Genomic DNA, 23,098 nt, shown 5'->3' with positions numbered 1-23,098 from the left:
ATTTTCATAATGCTTTTGATACTGTCCCTTAGAGCATCCTTTTGGACAAGTTGTCCAGCTGTGAGATGAACAGGTGCACATTGTGCTGGGTGAAGAACTGGCCTGTTGACATTCAGAAGCATTTCCTATTGGGAGGGTGGTTGCACACCAAAAAAGACTCCCTAAAAAGATGGTTGATATCCCATACCTGGTGGTGCTTTAAAAGGAGGCATTTGGACAACACCCTCAATAATGGGCTTTAACTGTTGGCCAGCTGTGATCAGGCAATGGGACTAGATGAGTCTTGTATGCCCCTGCCAACTGGAACTATTCTATTCTCTCCTAATTAAAAATTTGTGAAAGCTGCTGAGCCAAATGCAACAAGAAAGTTAAAAACTTCTCAAAGCTGTTGCTCCTTTGCTGTGTTTCCTACTGTCAATGCTTTCTCTTCCAGGACTTCAGCTAGCATCCATTCACGAGCTTGTGACTGTTGTGCTCTGGGTTATGGCCACTCAGGATTTGAAGACCTTGGCAATTCACTTCAGTGCTTCATGGTTCTTACAGCAATTTTGTTTTTATTCCTTATCTCCAGTTTGAAACACTCTAGTTGCAGTAGATGCCACCATCTCTCAGCCTCCCATGAATCTGGTCCAAACCTTTTGATGTGGGATGTCCCCATCTTTAGAAACACTGGGTTGTGCTGTGAGATGTCCCAACACCTTGTCTGCTCCATGTTGAACCAGCCCCAGCTTCACAGAGCATCCTTACTTTAAAGGATGGAGACTCTCTTATCTGTCAATCTGACTCCAGGACCCCAAAGAAGACACAGTCCCTGGATGAGGTCTGATGCATGCTGAGCAGAGGAATCACCCTAGCTCCTTCCAGCTAGAGAACAAAGATAGGAGAATACATGCCAGAGCAAGCCAAGTGCTGCCTGTGACGCATCGCACAGGGGTGGCCAGCAGTGTGGAGTGTGTGGAGAGCCTGTGGGACTTTTTCCAGCAGCCCCCCAGGGAGGCACAAGTTGTTTCTGAGTGAGCCCTCATGCTTCATATGCCTGGAGACATCTGTCATGGCCAGAGCAAACTGGCAGGAGTCTGGGGAAGCACAGCCAAGGCCTCAGTGACTGTCTTGTAACATCAATGTGCGTATAAGATGACAAGATGGGGAACGGAGTTGGCATTTGGGTAGAGGTAGCCCCAGATGCATGGACTGAGACAGTGTACCATGATGGCCCATTGTGATGGCCCATTATGATATCACCTAGACATGGATTGTGATGCCCTTGAGGGTTGGATTGTGACCCAGCATCCCTCACTGCTTACAGCTGAGCACCAAGTTTCACCCAGCCAGCTCATTCCCAGACACATCTGAAGGACAGGATGCTATCCAGAGGGACCTAGACAGGCTCACGAAGTGGGCCCATGGGAAACTCATCAAGTTTAACAAGACCAAGTCCAAGGTGCTGCAACTGGGTCAGGGCAAATCCCAGTACCAACACAGACTGGGGATGAGCAGATGGAGAGCAGCCCTGGGGAGAAGGACTTGGGGGTGCTGGTGGGTGAGAGGCTGGACATGACCCAGCCATGGGCACTCCCAGCCCAGAAAGCCAAACGGGTCCTGGGCTGCAGCCAAAGCAGCGTGGGCAGCAGGGGAGGGAGGGGATTCTGCCCCTCTGCTCTGCTCTGCTGAGAGCCCACCTGGAACCCTGCATCCAGCTCTGGGGTCCCACACAGCACAGGATGGACATGGACCTGTTGGAGTGAGCCCAGAGGAGGCCACCAGGATGATTAGAGGGATGGAGCACTTCACCTATGAGGAAAGGCTGAGGGAATTGGGATTGATTAGCCTTCATAAGAGATGGCTTTGGAGTGGCTATAACAGCCTATTAGTACCTGAAGGGAACCTACACGAAAGATGAGGCAAGACTATTTACAAGGGCATGTAGCAATAGGACAGAGTGGAATGGGTTCAAATTGAAAGAGAGTAGGTTTAGATTGGATATTAGGAAGGAATTGTTTACTGTTAGGGTGGTGAGGCACTGGAACAGGTTGCCTAGGAAAGTTGTGAATGCTATGGATGTTGTCCCTGGAGCTGGTCTTCCAGGTTGGATGGGGCTCTGGGTAACCTGTTCTAGTTGAAGGTGCCCCAACCATAGCAGGAGGCTTGGAACCAGATGATCATGAAGGTCCCTGTCCAGCCCAAATTATTCTATCAATTTGTGACTCCTGCTGAGCATTTGGAAAGGTTTGGAGTGCCGAGTGAGGCCTTTGATGTTGTCATTGTGCAAGGAGAGTTGTTTGTTGCAGCTCTCTGTGTTCAGTCCTTCAACCATTGAAGGATTTTCCCCCTCCTTGCCAGGTTCAGACATCTGGGACACCCAGGAAGTGCACTTGCAGCAGCAGAGGTGAGCTGGGAGGTAAAACCTATTGGGGAGCTGAGATGGTTTCCCTCCTGAGGGACCAGGGCATTTCTACCACTCTTTCTGGGTCCAGGCAATGGCCATAGTGCTTCTTCCCCTTCTAGAGTAAAACTTGCTGATGCAATGCTAGTGAAAGGGAGCAACTCATAACCCCAGCTCCCCTCAGGCCGCTGCAGAGAAGAGCATGGCCACAGAGACGGACAGCTGCTGTCCCATCTGCCTGGACAGCTTGAAGGAGATCAGCTACATATTTCCGTGCCTGCACCAGTTCTGTTACACCTGCATCCTGCAGTGGGCACAGAACACACCCAAGTGCCCCCTCTGCAAGAGGAGGATTCTATCCATCCTGCACTCGATGGAGACAGAAAATGACTACATGGAGCATGTCATTGCACTATCTGAGACACCATCCGTCGTTGTCCACCAAGCGAGGGGAGACCCAAGACAGCTTGACCTCCATTTCTCTGGAGCATCCCAAACATGGGCTGCAGAAGGAGTGCCTAGGCATCCCGTGGCCGGTCTCCAGCCTCGGGAATGGATGGTACTTTTCCGGGACCACCCATGCCTCCTAGATACCCTGATGCTCTGGCTCCGACCAAGGCTGAGGCAGATCTTCAGGAACAACTGGATGGAGGCAGACCTAGTGGAGGTCACTGTCCTGGACATCCTGACCAACCATGGAATCGATGAAGACCAGCTGGTCCAGATGCTGGGGGTCTCCCTCCAAAACAATGTGGCGATATTTGTACAACAGCTTATCCGTGTTGCTGTGCGACAGTGCAGCAGGGAGGCCTGTCGTCTGCTCACCCACCAGCCCTATCTCCCTGCCCAGGTCCCAGCCCTTCTGACAGCCCTGCAAGATGCACCATGGGTGAGGTGCCCAACACCGCCTCCTCTGCCATGGATAGGGATTTCAGAAGCTGCCCCTCTGTACCCATTACCATTGCTGTTGGAGCAAGAAGAGCCTCAGGAGGAGCCAGAGGAGTCTGTTCCTGGGTCCTCCACTTCCAGACGGGGCAGTGACCCCTCTCCTGAGGGGTCATGATGACCTCTGAAGAGGCAGGCAAGTGGCCCTGGGGCCTCTTCAGCCACCCCTGCATCTGGGGCTTTGGAGGATGCCTCAGGGGTTAGCCAAATTGGGACTGGGCCACCAGCTGGGGCATGCACCAACCCTCTAAGGCTCCCAGCCCCTCATATCCGGCTATCCAAATAAAATGAATGCATGGAAACTCAAAATAAGTCTCAATGTTACAAATGGGACAGTGGCATTTCTGTCCTTGTTATTCTCCCATCAAACAAATAATGGCCAGCTCCAGGCCCATTCCTGTAGCCAGCCCCAGAGCAGATATTTCCAGCAGGGGGTTCTCCAGGTCCAGATTGTGTTCCACAGCCCATCACCCCAGGCCACTCCTGAGCTCTTCAGTGCCAGCCTCTGCCTTCACATCCTGGTTCTCTGCTCTCCTACCAGCCTGTGCTGCCCGGTGCAGCCTCGCTGCAGCCGTGACCAATTCCCTCCCCTGCCTGGAGTTACGACTTGGTGCTGCTCTCTGTGTCACCCCAGGGTCATACCCTGCCAAGGCAGGAGCCCCTAAAATTTCATGAAGGAGAAGTGTCAAGTCCAGCCCCTGGGAAGGGACAATGCCAGACTGGCACATGCATCAGGCTGCACAGCTGGTGAGTAGCCAGGACAAGGAAACCATACTGCCCTTAAGCACAGATTTTCCTCCCACAGATCCAGCCTCTGTGCTGGTATTTTTGCTCTGCTTAGAGAGGGCCTATCTGTGCCAGATGGATACCAAGCAGCTGAAAGCTTTCTGTTTGTCTAGTTTGGAGAGAAAGCGGCTGAGGGGTGACTTCACTGCTCTCATACAGCTTCCTGAGGAGGGAAAGTGGAGAGGGGTTTGCTGATCTCTTCTCCCTGGGATCCAGTGACAGGACATGTGAGAATAGTTCAAAGCTGCATAAGGAGAGGTTCAGGCTGGACAGAAGAAGATATTTCTTTACTGAGTGTGGTCAGACACTGAAACAAGCTCCCTGTCTGCCAGTGCCTTAAAAGGAAGCATTTGGATAATGCCCTACATGATGGGCTTTAACTTCTGGTCAGCCCTGAAGTGGTGAGGCAGTGGATTATCATTGAGTTTCATTGTAGGTCCCTGACAACTGGAAATATCCCATTCTGATACCTGTCAATACCATCAAATATGTGGTGTTTGCCCTCTTCCTGATTATTTTCAGTGACATAAATATTATTTCATGAAAAAGGTAATTTTTTTTTCTTAAGTAATCTCATTACAGAAAATGAGAAAATGTACACAATTCCTTCCAGTCCCATGCAATACTGATAGTTCATATATGTTGTCTGTTATTGTCACTTGTCCAATATAGATTTGCTTACACAAATATTTATGATGTATGCTTGTTCACATTTTTCACCATGAGGCTTTTATAGAACATATGTCACCAAGTCTTTTATTGAGCACATGTATTATCTATTCATGTGTATAATGTCAAGAACACAGAGAAAGGAAAACAGTGTTCTGCTACAATGGCCCTCATTGCATTTTATCATCTTTTCAGCTCTTAGGTGTGATACATTACGCTTTGATATTTTCTGATTTTTATACAAAGCATTAATGTCTCAGCTTTCAAGGTTTCATAACAGAACTGGCTTGGAAATGAATTCATTATGTTCTCAGTATATTTATATACCAAATTTAAGAGAATTTTTAGAGGCCCAGATTGTTAGAAACTTGTTTAGCATCATGCCTCAGAATGTAGACATAATGGATACGGATGCTGGCACATACAGATAGCAGGGTAGCCTGATTGTTTTATATGTGTAAGTTATTAAGTGAGATGCTCATTTGCACATCTAAGAATCTGAATAACATGAAAAGGTATAACAGCTGACTAATGTTTTGAGTTGTGGTTTGACTTGTCGGGGGAGTGAGGGATGGTGGAGGAAATATTGACCTCTTTATCTGAATGTTGGTAGTATTAGATGGCCATTTAGCTTCCTCAGAATGTTTGGACTGATGCAGGCTTTTTCAGATAAGGTCTCTTTCAGATGCACTAGAAGCAGGGAGGATGCTTGCATGCAGGAGACAAACCCACATCAAATCATGGCAAAGTCTCATGCCCTACATTCTTCCCAGGCACTTCTGTTTGTAATCCTGTGGAGCTCCATAGTGTTTCAGAGGGAATTACTATAACTCTAGTGACAGCATTGTTATCAGTGCATGGGTAATAGCTGGTCAACTCATAAAAAGCATAGAAGCATTCCCACTATTCTTTGGAGTCCTGAAACCAAATGTCTTCTGACACTTTCTCTTCCAAGCAACACTATGCCTCTACTCTGACCTTTTGCTCCTAATTCACCAAGACCTTCTAGATTCTCATTGAATAAATAATAGTTGGGTGTCTGGTCACCTTCTGTTTCATAGTGAGGAAGTTCTGTACAGTTCCAGTGATATGTACGAAGTGACATATATCACTGTTTCATCATGAGAGGTAGCCCTAGAGATAGAACAATCAGTAGGAGTTTGTGCCAGGAAGGAACTGTAAAGTGTCTATCCTGGTGATGTTACTTCTCTTGAGTGAGTCCCTTATTGTACACAGAAAAAGTCTACTTCATCAAGGGAAGTAGAACTTAAAACTGAGTTAAAAGCCCTAGGATTCTGCCTGGTGTTTTTAACTTTTGATTTGGCACTGAAGTGGAACAATATGTTACTCATTCTTATGCAAGAAATGCCAAAAATTCTTTTGTTGCATTCTTGTAGTTACCAATCTTGTATTGTGCAATAACCTATAAAAGTATCTTTCAAAAAATATGGTAATAATAAAGGCCATATTAATTGGATTCTCAGAGTTTCTTACTAAATTCACTGTATACAATTCTCAACAGCATATTCATGTACTAGCAAGTAGAAAATATTTTTAGCAGTTGTTTTAACTAGACTTCAGGAATGTGTTTATTGCACAATTTTGCATTTGCACAGATGTGGTTTTGGTCTCATAAACTATTCAAATAGACATTAGGGAGAAAATAACAAGAGAAGAATAATCAGGAATTGTCAGTTAGCTGTCTCCTATTCATGATCAAGGGCATATTGAGCTCTATAGAATATTAATAAAATCTAAATATATGCCATGCAATACATAAGTTTTACTGAAGACAGAAATTTGAGAGTATTCAGAAAATTATAACATTTGGGCTCAGTATATGTATGGGCATATCCACAATTCACCTCTCTATTAAAATATTGGCATTGATAGAACATGGGGCTATATTACTGTGTTTATACACAATTAAGTTAGGCAAATTTAATGAACGAGCTGTAGTCACACTTCATATTGCTAATTAACCACTAGTTGATATCACTAGGAAAAAGTTTACCTTGCTAATCAACAGTCATTTTTCAGACTTCTTGTACTTTTCCATTAAGCCCTTCACATTAACAATTATCATGAAAGAGAATTTATACTGATAAGTCTCAGAATTACCAGTTTCTGTATTCCTTAACATTCTGTATTCTTCCTTAACATTTGTAATTGAAGACACTAAAATGAGAAAGATTCCCCTTTTGCCATGTTTCATGTTGTTTTGTCAATTGCTGACAATTTTTGTAAGTTAAGAGGATGTTATGCCAGTTTATTCACAAGAATAAAAAAAGCCCATTTTGTGCTCAAAACCAACCTTCTGATTTCCCATTGAGAGACTAAATGACCATGACCAGCCAGGGATACTTTTTCCATGGAGGCTGATCCTGTTTCCTGCAGTGCAAGGAAGGCAGGTTGGAAGAGCACAGCACTTACATAATGATGTAAGATGAAGGCTGGAGCAGGGCAGTCTCATTGCACTCTCTCCCTCCCCACCCCCACAGGGTGACACTCCATCTTTCCCATTTCACATCCCAAGGGGAAGCAGGCTACAGATGGGCAAGCAGGGTGAGAGGTCTGCATGAGGAGGCCATCTACACAACAGTTACTGCAATTGAGCAGTTCAGAGTCAGCAGCTGTAGCCAATAATGGAGCTTTGGATGTACCACCCACACTCTAGCAGTTTGTATTTTTAATAGGTATGTGAAAGACATTCCAAGTATTAGATGGAGAAACAGCAACTTCAGCTTGGGAAGATCGGTCATCAGCCCAAATTAATGCCCCTGTGTTGGACTATGATGATGAACATAATAGAAAAGCATGTGGTAGGTTAGATCTGGTTTTGAACAAAAGACAAATTATTTATTTCTTTCTTCAAATGAAGCATAACACTAAGGTATAAAGGGAGTATAAATAACATCTGATTGTGCTCCTAAGCTCCATGCTATAACTTTCTTGCAATGACATCCTTCAACAAATTAACTACATCATTACTGTTAAGTATTAATTGCACAAAACAGATACACAAAATATATCATGAGCTAGAAAGAGGACAACATTCTTCCATTATGACAAACAATTCTAACAAGAAATGGAAAAAAACCCAATAGATCTAGGCTTACACTGATGGCAACACTGAGAGTTTTAAGTCCTCTCCTTGAACACATTACATGTGATAAATAATATGCAAAATATTTAAAGAATTTTATTGTTGCTTACAGAAGATACTTAGCAAGCAAGGAGGCAGTAGCCATAACTGCCTCATGTCTCATATCCCCATCATTCAATGCAAATTTTTACATTTCATGCAATAATCCTGAGCTTATTTTCAGTAACATTGAAATGTCATCTATGTTAATTACCAAATACATACAGAGCCCAGCTATGGGATCTATTGTATTATTAAGGCATGAAAAAAGAATAGCAGTTTATCAACTCTGAATGCCACAAATACAGCACAGCAGTTAGAAGGCTCAAAAAAGCTCAGAAAGTACCAGTGATTTCTGTGCGGAGGTCCTCCCAGAACACAACTGAATCATCAGTTCCTGAAAAGGCACAGAATCAAATCCTGTCCTTACTGACATCAGGGAGTTCTGCCATTGCCTTGACTGCTGGACCAAGCTTCAGAGCTATCAGGAGTGACTCAGACTCCTCTTCATATCCCCAAAAAATTGACAAACTTTCTCTCACTCAAGTCAAGTATTAATTTAAAAAAAAAACAATACCTACATATTGTTTGTTAATTAGTATTTTAAGCCTATGGAAAGGTTCAATTCATTATACAGTATGGCAATTAATAAAAAGCCTTTTCAGAAAAACTTATTTGTTAGTCTGATTTATTAGTACGTTAAAAGAAGGGGGAAGCATCATGAAAAGAACCTCTGTAAAGTTTATGCTCTATTTATGAATTATTTTTAAAATGAAAGATTTTGGTAAGCCAAACCAAGGATATGTGATACAATTCTAGACTCCATGGTTCAATGGCTCTTCTGAAAGACAAAGAGCACCACAGCCCTGTCCAGTCATCAGTGAAGAACTCATCATCTGCATAAGTTGTAAGGGGCTAGCAGTGTCTAGATTGTGCAGTTCTTCACACAGTCCCCATTTTACATCTGAGATGCTCTTGCAAAATGCCCTTAGCAAGCCAAGGTATTCCAGTTCAGTTAATTAAGCCATTGAAACCAGGGACAAATTGCTGGCAAGACTTACTTCATGCATAATTGCATTATGTCCCATCCTGGGAACTAAAATAGCAGATGATCTTTAACTCTGCAACTGCTATTGCCTAGCCTTTGTGTAAGTATTTACCTAGCTGAGCTCAGAGTTTACAAATCCAGGAGCCTTATACTTCATGTACAGGTGGCCCGTGGTCTGCTATGGACAGAATGCTGGTATGCAAGAGGGGTTGACTTTCCATGCCTGCACCCCTTGCAGATGCAAGCCACCCCTTGAAAGAGATGGCGCTGTCCAGTTGTGCCACTGCAAGGCTCTGAAAACTTTGCAGATGTACAAATCTGACTTAACTAATTTCACCTAAAACACCAAGTAAAAATATTGAAAAATTGTTTGTCACACTAAAACATCCAGGAAACTCATTACTGTCTCATTTGAGATTGAAGGAGAAAAAAAAAAGGTTGTTGATATTAGTTACTGGGTTAGAATTTGCAGGGCTTTTGGTTAATTTCTACTAAGAAATAAGTTACAGAAGGCTAAGGCTATAAATTGGTACTGTTTAAATTATAAATATTCACTTTACTTCTCTTCTAAAAAACGTGTTAAGGAAAAAGGTGGCCGGAAGGATCACACATGTTGTAAATTGTAATTTGGTTGTTAGGCTGCAAAAACCAAAAACGTAAGTGAAGTTGAGCACAGTGTAAGAAAAAACCCAGTTTTTAATTAACAACTTATTTACAAGTTCATAAAATCAACTGAACTGGAGTAGATGTTCTATGTTTGTCACCAATATTTTATTGTAACTGGTAACTTGCACGCTCTGTAGTAGAACAAAAGAAATTAAAGTCCACTATATACAGCCTTTGTACAGGCTACTTGACTATACTCAAGGCATAGTGATCATAGCACAACCTAGTCTTCATAATAATTTGTGCACAAAAAGACACCAATCAGACATTATGCGAACATTACAGTGAAATGACATCACAAGTCCAGTGAAAATTCAGCATCATACAAAACATATTCATCTACTGCAAATGACATCCTTTGAAACAATAAGCCTTTTTTCAGTAGTAAATTAACCAGAGTCTGATGCAGAGATTTGTGTAGTTATAAGTCTTTTAAGTGAAGCAACCTCTGCAGATAAGTTTGCTATGCCCTGCTTCAAATAGAGATTCTCTGACTCAGAGACATTGTAGATATTGTCTTTTATTTCAACAACTCCAGTTTTGCAACCACTCTGAATTTTAACGTTGAGTTCCTTCTGATGCCAGAGTTCTGGTTTAAGTGACCAGTCTTGGATGTTAGTCACTTGAACCGAGAAAGGAGTGTGAGAAGAATGCACCAAGTTTTGTGCACCATGTTTTTCAAGCTCAAAATGTCTTTTTGAGGACATGTCAATGGGTGACGACAACTTCTGTGTTGCATCATAGTCATTATCCATTGCTTCCACTTTAACTTGCATGGCTTTGGCTTTGATTCGAAGTTTGTGAGGCAAAGCTGAAGAATTCACTTCTGGAACTTTAACTGTTGCATGAACATTTTTATGTTCAACTGGGGAATGAATTGGACCCTTAGGAACCTGCTGTTCATCTTCTCCATCAGATGACTTTCCAACTACACCATCATCAGTTTCTGATGTTCTCGGGGAATTACTGGAGGACCTATTAACTTGCAAGAGAGGAGGAGAATGTGAGTATACATTAAAGGTAGCTCCCATGTAGTTTGGATATATGGACGCTTTATATGATCCTCTGTCATCTCTTGGCTCTCTCTCTAATTCAATAGGCTCCTGTTTTATAATCTGGAACTTATTTTCAGGACTTCTACAGTTGCTTTGTATACGACTTGGTTGGGTATGCTCTACAGTTGATGTTTCAGATACATCAGACACTGAGCTTTGAGGAGAATGTTTAATGACAGAAATACAACTGCTACCAACTATAGATGGTTCATGTTCATCTACAAATGAGTTAATATTTGATTTGGAACTCTGATAATCTTGAAAATACACAGTTGTTGAGCTACTGAGTTTCTGTATCTCTTGGGCATAGGCCGCAGAACTAATTAAACCAAACTTTAACTTCAATGAAAGCAGCTCTGCCTTCAAAGTGGCATTCTCTTCTCCCAGTGCAATTAGTTTGTTCTCTAAGACAAGGTCATTCAGTCGTCGCTTTTCACGAGATCTTTTGGCAGCTTCATTATTTTTCCGCCTTTTCTCCCAATACATAGCATCTTTCTTTTCATCTGGAATGAATTCTCGTTTTCTCCGGCAAGCTGAAGATTTGCTCTTTCCACTACTTGCTTCAGTAAGTAGTATATCTTCATTTGTAGACAATTCTTCAGATACTTCTGCTAAGGTTGATTTAAGTACCATGATTTTGTCCACATTGCTACTTGTGTCAACAGGTCCGTGCTCCTTTTTAAGGGTCTGCATTTTTCTCAGCTGCATCAGAAACAATTTGTAGAAGATCTACAATAAGCAACAGAGCGAGCTATCTCCCCAGTACTTCTCACTCCACAACTTGATAAATACAGTAATTTTAAATCCACACACATTCTTCCTTTTCTTTCATAATCTCAGAGAGAAGTGTATGTCTAGAACCAGTTTTCTTAGCAGATTCAATGGGAATCTTCTTAAAAACCTGAAATAAATAGAGAATTTTATTACTACTTAGGAACTGCTGGATCAAAACACACAAAAGTAGCTATTGACAAATATTTTAGACAATAATTTGGTTGATTAAACCTGCTGTGATATGAAGACAGCTCAACACTGAAACTATTTATATTCTAAATTTCATGACACCTAGAGGTAGCAGATTTGCTTCCAAAACAAATATTAAAATATTATATGATCCAAGGAAGAATCAATTAAAAAACATTTGAGTTTTGACCCTACACTAATGCTGTCACTGAACCTTCCATGACATCACTGGTCAAATTATAACTTTCCAACATTTTAAACTGCAGAACAGGGAGCATGTTGATGAGCAGCACTGCAAAGTATCCTGTCCCACATTAAAGCATCTCTTCTGAAAACAGCTGTGGTGTATGACAGAAATGCAATATATTTGGGTCCCTCAAGGATTAAAAATAACATAAGCTGATTTAGAGAAGAAGGAGTGCTTTCTATTGTCTTAAAATACCACCATTATCCAATGCTTATCTATTAAGCATTTAATTGCTGCTTTTGAATCCTGTAAAAAAATATATGCAAGTGTTTGTATCCATCATATTGATTCAAAGTAGCAAGTTCGCACACATAATTTAGGCAAGTACCTAACTAAAAAATATTGACAAAAAATGTAGTTTTCTAGTATCTTACAAAGAAAACATTAAAATCATTATTGAAAAATACATTAGAGAAATTACATTTAATTTAAAAATTGCATTTGACAAATAGTTGTAGTATGTCAAAGTAAAGTTTAATACCATTGGGGCATGTGCACCTCCAGGAAACAGCATTTGCATTGAAGTAAAAGTTTAGACCCAAAGTCTTACCATTAACAAATAAAAACTAGCCTAACCTTTAGCTTCAGGCATTTTAATCATTAAATTTGAACTTAACAGTTTATATTGGCCTTTGTTTTATTTCGTACTTTTTAATGCAAAAATATTAAGATCACTTGGTCTTGATCTTATACACAGCTTCTCAGTATATAATTTTCTACAGTCAATCATGTTCCTGTTGAAAAGAATGTAGTATGCCAAGTGCTTTTATAGAATTGACTATCTAGTCAGCAATCATTCTTGCCTGTACAACCAGAAAAAAAAAAAATCAGCCACTTCAGATTAATGTCTCTATTTACTGGGAATGTTTTTACAATGACTAATGAAACTAATTTTAACATTATCAGTCAAGAAAGTTATAAAAGAATTAATGAATTGTATTCTGCCAGTTTCTCTTGTCTTTTCCAGAAGACAAAGTGGAATGAGTGATGTAGTAACAATTAAGCAAGGTCATAAAGACTAAGGTTTCAATCTGGGTTCTGTTCCATCAAACCATGCCAATTCTTCTGTCATGAAAAAATTAACACATTTAATAGAACAACTAAGTAGAATTTCCTAAATCCATGGTTAATTACTAACATGTAACTATTTGTCTTTGATAATACAACCCTAATGAAAAATAGTTAGAAACCAACCACACCAAAGACAGCATCGAATATTTTAGTGCAAAAGCAGCACCACAAATTGTCATGTTTGAAAAGAAGAAACATACCTCTAATACACAAACAGTTACATAGTTAGACCCTGATCCGAAATTCCAAGTGGAGTCAAAAGGGAGATTTCTGTCAGGACTGAAGGAGCTGGATCAGCAAACCAGAAACACTACAGCAAAGCAACATCTGTTTCTCAAAATTTTCAGTACAGTTTGATTTGCTGAAGTAGGTGTATAGACATTTTGCCCATTTCACTGATTCAGGGAATTAATTATTTAATTAATATGTATACCATTTTAAACCTAGTGTAAGTCAACAATTAAAAAAAATCATTGCTGAAACTTTAAAACAACAACAACAAAAAAGAGAAGACAAGGCCCCTTGACCTTTTGTCACATTTGTAGAATATTCAGTCTCTGTAGCACTGTAGCATCATTTTACACTAATAGAATTCTGGGATTTCATTTCATTATCCTGTAGAACTGGGAGTACACAATTACTGATCCGTAATTGTCTTGATCCACTACAATCACTCTATTCACCTGTACCAGTCGCAGACACCTTCCATGACACACAGCAGGAAATTGTATCATGTACTCAATACCTATGAAATCATCACTTGTCTCTTAGTATGTATCTCAGCCAACACTCACATGAGCAAAAAGTGCTCAAAACAACTTTTGTGAAATTTCATGTCCTTATCAGTTCACAGCTCTTACTGAATTTAACAATATCGGAGAGCTACACTCAAATCAAAATATTTGTTCTCCCAGAAAACACACATTAATATGCATATGTCATCATTATTGTTACCACATATATATAGATGCACCATATAGCTTAGAACATCTACACTTAGTTGAAGTGGTAGCATAAACAAGGAAATACTTATAGAATCATTGGATATTTTAAAAGAACAAAACCATACCTACACAAATGAAATACTTTTTCCTCTATAATATCCCCATCTTTTATTTCCACATGCCATAAAAGTAATGTTTAGTCTTGAGTAAGACTGTATCAGGATCAGAATTTGGACCTTGTCTATCAGTATGGTTTCCAGGTCAAAGCTATCCCACTTCAGTGTTTGTCCAACACTATGGTCTAGGAAAAATACTAATAATGGTAATAATAATTAGCAAAAAGTTTCTGGATTGTGGCTTTTTGCCTAAATGAATGTAGACTAATGACATAGTTCATCAATATGACCATACTGATAGATAAAAACTCAACTGCATGTCCAAATACCCTCCCGCAAGCCTAAGACTGGCACTGAGCTGAACTTAGCCCTGCCAGCTGCAGAGTTCATGTCCCTTGTTCCATGGGACATCTGCAGATTGTACACTGGAATGGCCCAATCTGCTCACTGTAGCACTGTTAACTCCTGTTTTGGCCAGTCTCCCTCCTGTACACATTGTTCCTGGCATAAACAGACAGAATGTAAGTAGTATGCAATCCACAGTAAATATTAAGCATGTATCAAAATGACTGTGTTTTTGCATGCAATATTCAACTTTTCTCTCTGCCAGAGTCCATCAGTAAAGCTGTCAGGACAGACCTGTAACCCACTGACATAGTCATACAGGTTTGCTATTTATTCAGTTACACCTAATGCCATTTACTTTTGCGAATTAACAGAACAACAAAAGATCTTTAACTCTTTCTGTATTTCTTGAGTGCTTTTATTATGGTAACTGGAACTGTGGCTTTACAAACAGGAGTCAAACCTCTTGTTTAGTAGTACTTCTTCACCTGGATCAGCCCAGTGCTGAGTCTGTAAACAAATTAAATTCCATCTGATGATAATGGCAACATGCCTTCAATGGAACCAGCCATTTCACTTCACTAGCATTTTATAATTCCATTGGAAAACATGAGTATTTAAACATAAATTAATGAACTGTAATGATTCCTCTGACTACATTTCAAATACCAATATTTTCCCTTATGATTAATTTTTCAATTGCTTTATCACTCCCTCATAAAGTGTTATAAAATCAACATTTGGTTGGTTGATGTTAATGGCATTGAGTGCCAATTCTACAATGTAATAACACTCGACCCTATTAACTTAATTACAAAGCCAGATTTGCTCCCCCAGCAATTTTGCCATTGACTTCAACAGAAGCAGAATAACAGTCCCAGATTCTGTTGTATAGGACTCATGCTATTGAAGCAAAAAATTATGCATACAGAAATCACAAAAAATTAATTTATCCATGGGACTTCAAAAAACACTGAAATGACAACATGGCACATTCAAGATCTGATCCTGGGGATTTACGTATTCACACTGTAATAATTTAGAGGTCTCAAAGTTTGGAGGACAAGGCCACAAGCTTGCTCTCTTCTGTGTAATTTAATTGCATAAATAATTTCTGCTTTAGAGAATGTATGGGAACCTCCTCATGTACTGAAGCTTCTCCATAGAGTAACTGCATGCTTTCATTTATATTTAGCGAAATAATTCATTCTATTTCCAAGCATAATTTTTCAAACATATCCTAGGATAAAATGACTGTTTAATTCTACAGCTCTAGCATTTTGATAGTGATTCTATCACACTAAATGAAATCCCATTCCTAGCATTGGATGCTCAAACACAATTCAGTTTTGTATCATTGTGTCTACAAGAGGAATATATATCAGCCCTTAAAAATGGAAGAAAATAACAGTTGTGTATAGCTTCTTTTGTTCTAGGAAAAAAAACGTGCCTCTATCATCACCACCACTATATGGCACACTTGCAAAAAACAATTGTGCTCGTCTTAATGTCTCTGCTTTTTTTTTTTTTTAGTTGATGTTGTCCATGTTTTGCATAGGTATTTTTAATTATATTACTGCCACCATTCTGCCCCAGTTTATCAATTTTGAAAATCTGGCTACATACCAGATGAGCTGCTATAGAAATTGTTCATAGATTCCAAAGTTGCCAGTTTCCATTCCAAATTTTGGAAAACTGAAAGACGTATTTTGCACTTTATCTTCAACGTATTCCAAAACCAGATGCTATCTATCTCAATACTTTGATAAGGTACAGAAAATATATAATTCTCATCACACACATAGGACTGAGTTTAAGCTCAGGTGGTGTATGCACAGCCTCCCTAAACACTGCTGAAAAATGTTGGAGATACTCTACCTCTACTGCTTTCCACAGACAAAAATTTTGCCGTGAAACTCTGCACCTATCATTATCACTATCTATCATAATTCAGAAATCCAGAATATTTCCAATCTCCACTGAAGTCCTCCAACATACTTTTTCTTGCCTTTTACCTAAAACAGTTTGTGGGTTCATGTTCCTGTTGAAGAAAAGCTTTAATGCTGGATACACTGAAACAGTGATAGCCCTGGGATAGATCTGTGGGCCAGAGGGTCTAGACAACATAGAACAAATGAAGTTAAAACTTTTTGATAAAACTTAGGTGACTGCATTTTATGCTACGACAGACAGGTTATCCACAGTCACAAAGGGGAAAAGCATTTACAACATTAATATTGCCACCAATTTCTGCTGTTACATAGTAATGTGCATAAGGACCACGAATGTGTTACAACAGCATGAAGCAATGCACAAGTATTGATCCTGTACGCAGTTTCCTTTTCCTACAACTTCATGAACATCTTAAGTGCTTACTGTTTCAGGACCAATGTGTAATTAGGTCAGTGGAACACTGATGATGATAACTTTGTACAAGCTGACCCACTTTTGCTAAAATGTTGATCATATTATTGAAGGAAAAAAATGGAATATGTCCACAAAATATATTCCATCGGGCTCATCAGAAATCATTTATTATGACACTGTTCAATCAAATGTAAGGAAAAAATAAGTAAGATTATAATGGAACTTGAAATACTATTGCAAATTCATATTACCCAACTCTATGTTGTACCCAGAAAGCTGATGTCATATGTAATTTTTACAAAAGGCTTTCTTTGTTGGAAAAATTACTTTAGTTACAGTTTATCTTAAGAACTACAAATTAACTCATTAAAGTACAGCCTGCTTACCAAAGGTAAATTACAGAAATAAAATTTCTATTTGGAGAGCAGAAAACATATGTTAAGGGTAGCTGTTCAGAAAAGGTCAGTGAAGCTTAACAAGTGCCAATTTGCCCCACATTTTCTTTCATTTCCTTGTGAAGACAGTATGATTCTGCCAGATCAGTTCATGTTTCCTAAAACAAGCTATTTCTTGATCTGGTTAAAATGGTAAAAAACAAGATCTAAGAATATTACTGATAGCACCAGGAAAAAATGTAAAACTGAGAAGGAATATATCTTGGGTAAATATTTAATTCCATATATATAATATATATTGTATACACATGTAAATATGCAATTTAATAATACCATATCACTTTCCAGTATTTTAATAATGCCTCAATAGCAGCAATTGTTACTGAAGTTACAGTACCATCTATGACAGAATGTTTTTCATTTCAATAACTACTTGACAGCAGGAAGAACCAGACTGTGAAAAGCTATAACTTAATAGCAACCATGTTCTGGAAATACAATTTCAGGTTTCCCTTAGTTACAAACCATTAAAAATAAGTCCACAAAATCAAATATTAATTATTCTGACAACAAATAGCTTTCTATTATTGATCTGTGTTCTTAAAATGCCAACCATGGACCAGACCTTCAGCTGACCTAAATTTATATGGCTCTATTTAAAGGCAGCAGAATTATGTCAATTAATCCCAGCTGATGCTCTAAACATGCATCTTGTTATATAACAACTGAAGTAAATATATAAAATAAATGCTGGCTGTAAATTGTTGTTATCTACCACTCACAGCAGAGAGAGCAGAGAAACAGCAATCTTTAGAGCTCCAATTCTGTGAGATGGTCCAGACCACTGCCCATGCTGAGCATTATTTTCTTTGTTGGGTTGCATTTCACTTGCAAAGAGAAGTCTTGCAGCACTGGCATCTATATTGTCAGCTGTTGTGCAGACACCTCCATAGCAAAAACTGGTTAATTATTCAAATACTGCAGGACAGACTGAAAATTACACCAAGGTGGAGCAACTCGAGAAAAGGAAAAAAGCCAGGTCTTAAATAAGGCATTTTTCCTAATAGAATATATATTTAATATCTGTCACAAAATTCAGTCTCATATTATGTTATTTTGGACATGGACCAATTCAACAAGTGAATTAGGAAAAAATGCAGGGTATCTAAGGTGGCTTTAGATTTATTTCAGATCTACCATATAATATAATTTCTTAATAACTTTGCTTCTACCACATTTTTAGTCAAGACCAACTATTCCCTTGTTTACACAATCTTGTTTTAACAGTCATGCTTACCATCAGTATTAGACAGTTACATTATCATGTAGCTACTAAAAAAATATTTTCAAATACTGTAAGGTAATGCTTTAATACTGTAAAATACTAAAACGGAAATCAATTGTCATTTTCTTTTAGATTGGACTGCAGGAATTGGCCATCTATTTGCATTTTTTTTCTATTACATAGTCTAAGCACATTTATATCGCATAACTGGCTGTAATGATCATGGCAAGGTCACCTAGAAGATTCAATTAAGCTGATGAGTCAGATACATTGCTTAACAGTGTGTAATAAGACTCAAACAGAGGATTTTATTGTTCATATTATTGCATCACAGTGATGTTATAACAGCAGCGAGATTGCCGTCTGGAAAAAAACTATTGCATAAGCGTAGTTTGCATAACTATTTGTTAAAATAAGTCAATTTAAAATGAGTTAAAGGTTTATTTTATTTAAGAGTTTTATTTCAAGATAAAGGATTGGAAAAAACCAGCATGGTGCTGATATCTTTCTCAGACTGTCTTTTGACTCTACTGCAATAGAAAGAATGCATGTTCTATAAATTTCATCTAAAGCAAGGCAAATACTGTTCCTTCTTAAGATGAAACAAGCTGTTTGGAGGTCATGTAAGTTCATACTGCCCATGGGAAGATTCTTAGCTTCTTGACACCTTCACATCAGTTTCTTAAAAACAAAAACTAACAAACAAAAAAATCCCCTCCCCAAACCTCAAAACAAAATGCAAAACAACCCCCACCAAAACAGCAGAAACTTGAGGCTTTGGATGCAAATTCAGGAAGCTGGATATTTTGAAAGCTAGTTAAGAGTCCTTTGGAGCACGAATTAAAAATATAAAGTAAATGAAAGTTGAGGCAGATTATTCTAAAGCTTATTAGCATTTTAACAGTCAAAGACATCTGTAATGTAACAATAACTGTTAGTGCCAATGTTATTAACGATCCTTATTCAACAGTCCTTGAACTTGTTGGTTTAAATCAGGTTTTTGGACCAAAACACCAAATCCTTATTCATTCGAGTTTCCCATCAAAGTCAACATTTTGATTGAATAAGGTCCATAAAAGCAATGCACAGAGCAATATTTCAAACGAGGCTCTGGATTTAATTAATTACTGAGGAGGGCAAAGATAACTCAAAGTAGGTTACATACACACTGGAGCAAACATAACGAAACTAAGTGCAATCATTCAAGTTACAAGGACAACAAAAAAAAAAAAAAGGGGGTTGTTTTTAACAAAACAGTAACTCCAAAAAAGCCTCACTGTCAAGGCTGTACTTGGTCCCAACAATCAAGCAGCAAAAAAGTTCATGCAGTTACCAAGAATATTACATTTTTTAAATACTTTGCTGCTACTTCCTATAGCAGGTACAACGAACATAAAGCCTGTGTCTGGGGTACTCGTTTGGGAGGTTTTTGGTCAGAAGCACAGTGATGTTGGTTTCACGTATTGGAGAACCGTTTTAGTAATTAAAAATTTAAAAAAAAAATTTAAAAATTAAAATCACCTCATCTTGAAAGGCAAGTTATCGTCAGCAACTTTCAAGCTATGCTCCTATCGAGGACACAGCACAAGCTGGCCCTAGAATACAAAACACACAGCCACTGCGACGCCGAACTGACTTGGGGAAAAAATTACAGAATTAGGCAATGATGATTCCCCCCCCCCCCCCCCCCCCTTTATGGTGTTGTTGTCGTTCGTTACGTAAGAAACGAAAGAAAACGCTAATCTCGTGCCTACCTGCGAGGGCCTTTGTCTGGCGATCCCTGCCTGCAGGCGACGGTGGGACTAGGGGGGTGATGGGCAGCGGGGTGGGGACGCTCCGCGGGGCGCGGTGCGGGGCCGAGCTGCGGGGAGACGGCGTCCGCCGCCCCTGCGCCGCTCGGCCCCGCAGCGCGCCCGCCACAAAGGCGGCCCGGCTCGGCCCCGCGGCCCCCTACGTGACCGGCGGCGCATGGCCCCGGCCCGCTCGGCCCCGCGCTATCAGCCCGCTGCCCCCCCCCCGCCGCCGCCGCCGCCCCAGCCCAGAACAAAGGGCTGAGGGGGAGCGCCAGCGCCCCCAGCCCTCGCTCGCCCGCCGCCGCCGCGCCCCGCCGGCCGCCGGGGAAGGGAGGCAGCGGCGACCCCCGCGAGCCTCTGGGAGGAGAAGATGGGCGCGGAGAACTCGTCGGGCTCCGCGCACCCGCTCCGCTCCACCGCCCATCGGATCTGTCACACTGACCTACTGCCGGCGGCCGCCCCCGGAGCCCGGCTCCGCTGCCCCACGGCGGCCGGCGGCACCTGGTCCCCAGCTCGCCGCGGCCGTCAGGGCACGGCCGGGACGGCTCTTCCTCTCCCCTCTAGCGCGGCTGAGGATCTCCCGTAAACGCCTTTCTTCCTTAAATTAAGCCGTTCCCGTTTGGTTTGTTTTGGTCTGATGTTTTGATCGGTTGGTCTTTTTAAAAATTATTTTTCATTATTTTTTTTCCCACTGAAAGCCCGTACCGGAGAGATGCCACGGCGTCTGGGCGAAACGCCTTCCCTAAAAAATAAATACAGCCTGATCTAAAACGCCTCCGAAGGCGTAGAGTTAAAAATCCGAGCAAATGCCTCGAACGTCTTACACACGCACGGCTCTGGAGAAAAGACCAGAAATAGCACATGAAGCCACAATTGCTAAAACGCGAAGGGGCTAAATATAGACCCAACACAAATCTCGTTTTAAGGCACCCGGCACGCAGCCGGCGAGCGCGCCTCGCCTCCCCACTTACCCAGTTGTGTACTTGCCCCTAATAAACACACTTTAACAAAACCTGTTACAGTTACGGGTTTAGGGGGCTTTTTTTTTCGGGGCGAGATTGTCCTAGTTTCTTTGTAGGGAGATTATAAAATCGCATAATTAGCTCCCTTTTCCCAGCCCCGCCGCCAGCATATTTTGTGGTTACATAATGCAACATTTCCAGGAACTATTATGCGATCGGTCCCGCAGCGCCTAAAAAACAGCGACAAAAAGTGACGAAAATGCTGGCTGAGACAAGCGCAGCCCCGGTCCCGGGCCGCTGCCATTGATCCCGACTGCCCGCGGCCAACATGCCCCTACGCCGCCCGAGAGAGGACTGGGTCTGGCCGGCGGGCTCCGGCAGCAGCTCCCGGTGGTTTCGTGGCTGGCGCTGCCCGGGACCCAGTCCTCCGCCCCGCACGGCATCCGCCGCGGCAGCTCCGCTCCCCGCCGGCGTATTATGCAACGCGGGGCAGCCGCTCCGGCGGCGCTGCCCGGGGCTCGCTGCGAAGACGCGCGGGGGGCAGCGCGGCACGCCAGGAACGGGCACGCCCCGACAGCGAGAGCAGTCGGCCGGCATCTCCCGGGCTGCCTCCCGCGCCACCACCCCTCCGCCGAGCCGCCCAGAGCGGGGCCGCCGACGGACCCTTCCCCGCCCGGCGGCGGCCGGAGCTGGCTGGGCTCCCCTTAAGCAAGGGCCGGCCCCCGCCCGGAGCTAGAGCGAAGCACCGGGCGGGCACCCCAACTTTGTACGCGCGCCTTCCTTCCTACCTGCAGCGCACCGCGGAGCGCCGAGCATTCCTCGCCCCGCGCCGGTCCTCGGGCTAGGCGGGCGGCGGTGCGGAGCGGGCGCGGTGCGGTGCCGCGCCGTGCGGGCGGCGGCGGAGCGGCGGGCGGGAGCGCGCGGCGGCGGCGCGGAGGGATGTGTGTTAGTAGGTCAGGGCTGCGCGGCGCGGCGCTCATAGCCCGCATGCCGGCCGCGCCGCGCCGTGACTGGCGGCCGCGACCAGCCAATGGGCGCCGGGCGCCGAGGGGAGCCGGCCAATGGGAGCGCCCGGGGGCGGGGCGGGGCGGGGCGCGGGGCGGCGCGCGGTACAGTAGGTCTGTGTGCTGCGATTGCATAACCGCCGGCGGGGGCGGGGGGGGGGGGGGCGGCGCGGGGGGCGCCCGCGCTTACGTAACCGGCGCGGCGGCAGCGCGCAGGGGGGCGCTCGGCCCGCGCAGCCTCCGCCCGCCGGGGCGCGGCGCCTCCGCTCCGGCGCGGCGGGGCCCGAGTGCCGCCCCCTCGCCCCGCGCCGCCGCCTCGGTGCGCGGCGTTACGGGCGTGTGTCTGCGCGGCGTGTGGGAGCCGAGCCCTCGCACCCGCCGTCTCCGCGCCGTCGGACAAGCAGGCGGGAGCCGCGCTCGCGAGGCGCGTAGCCGCCGCCTCGCCACGCGCACGGGCGATCCGCCGGCGGATCGCGCTGAGGCTGCCGTCACTCGCGGAAAGCAGCGGCGATAATCGTAAAAGGACGAGGAGCAGAGAAGTGGCAAGGGGAAAGGAGCCCGCCGGCGGCCCAGCCGGGGCGCCGCCTAGCCCTGGGCTGCGCGGGCGCCAGGGTTTGTCCGCCGGCCTTCGTGGCCGTCAAGGCAGAAGGATTTCGGTGGCGTTGCTTCATCTCCGCCCTCGCCTCTGAGCCGGCAGCGCTTGAAGTGCTGCGCAGAAGCGGGGACGCGCTCTGGAGAAGCTCAGTCCCGGGGCGATCCGCGCCCGCGGCCCCCCGTCCCCGCACCCCACACTCTCTCCCAGTGAGCGGAGATGCTGTGGAGAGACTGGTGCTGGTTTGCCCCCTGTTTCCGTTCTAAAAGGTGGCACACGGCCAGCAAGAAATCCAGTTGTCAACCCAGAACGGGTTT

General features: G+C 43.1%; 2 protein-coding genes across 5 annotated transcripts; one reads left to right on the top strand and one right to left on the bottom strand.

Moving 5' to 3' along the window:
• The first annotated feature begins 1,312 nt into the window (after positions 1–1,312).
• Positions 1,313–3,634, top strand: LOC128822028 (uncharacterized). Of its 3 annotated transcripts, none has more exons than XM_054003511.1 (3): positions 1,313–1,441; positions 2,341–2,386; positions 2,568–3,634. In XM_054003511.1, the coding sequence occupies exons 1-3, from the start codon at positions 1,404–1,406 to the stop codon at positions 3,444–3,446; spliced, it is 963 nt and encodes a 320-aa protein (XP_053859486.1). In that variant the 5' UTR covers positions 1,313–1,403; the 3' UTR covers positions 3,447–3,634. The 3 variants fall into 3 exon arrangements, with proteins under 3 accessions (XP_053859486.1, XP_053859487.1, XP_053859488.1); XM_054003512.1 differs by having other exon boundaries at positions 2,506–3,634; XM_054003513.1 differs by lacking the exon at positions 1,313–1,441 and adding an exon at positions 1,513–1,536 and having other exon boundaries at positions 2,506–3,634.
• A 3,983-nt stretch (positions 3,635–7,617) lies between these two features.
• NFIL3 (nuclear factor, interleukin 3 regulated) lies at positions 7,618–22,067 on the bottom strand. Of its 2 annotated transcripts, none has more exons than XM_054003089.1 (2): positions 21,974–22,067; positions 7,618–11,598 (listed from the first exon to the last, which is right to left on the bottom strand). In XM_054003089.1, the coding sequence occupies exon 2, from the start codon at positions 11,403–11,405 to the stop codon at positions 10,032–10,034; it is 1,374 nt and encodes a 457-aa protein (XP_053859064.1). In that variant the 5' UTR covers positions 11,406–11,598; positions 21,974–22,067; the 3' UTR covers positions 7,618–10,031. The 2 variants fall into 2 exon arrangements, with proteins under 2 accessions (XP_053859064.1, XP_053859065.1); XM_054003090.1 differs by lacking the exon at positions 21,974–22,067 and adding an exon at positions 20,185–20,236.
• Positions 22,068–23,098: the final 1,031 nt, after the last annotated feature.

Source organism: Vidua macroura, chromosome Z (genome assembly GCF_024509145.1).
Source record: "Vidua macroura isolate BioBank_ID:100142 chromosome Z, ASM2450914v1, whole genome shotgun sequence".
Taxonomy (NCBI): Eukaryota; Metazoa; Chordata; class Aves; order Passeriformes; family Viduidae; genus Vidua; species Vidua macroura.
This window is presented reverse-complemented; position numbering and strand designations above follow the sequence as displayed.

Excerpts from the sequence above, each read along its gene's own strand:
- LOC128822028 (XM_054003511.1), top strand. The coding sequence starts at position 1,404 with ATGGGAAACTCATCAAGTTTAACAAGACCAAGTCCAAG. Across the intron at positions 1,442-2,340 it reads TTAACAAGACCAAGTCCAAG|GTTCAGACATCTGGGACACC; the intron begins GTGCTGCAACTG and ends CCTCCTTGCCAG. Across the intron at positions 2,387-2,567 it reads GTGCACTTGCAGCAGCAGAG|GCCGCTGCAGAGAAGAGCAT; the intron begins GTGAGCTGGGAG and ends AGCTCCCCTCAG.
- NFIL3 (XM_054003089.1), bottom strand. The coding sequence starts at position 11,405 with ATGCAGCTGAGAAAAATGCAGACCCTTAAAAAGGAGCACGGACCTGTT.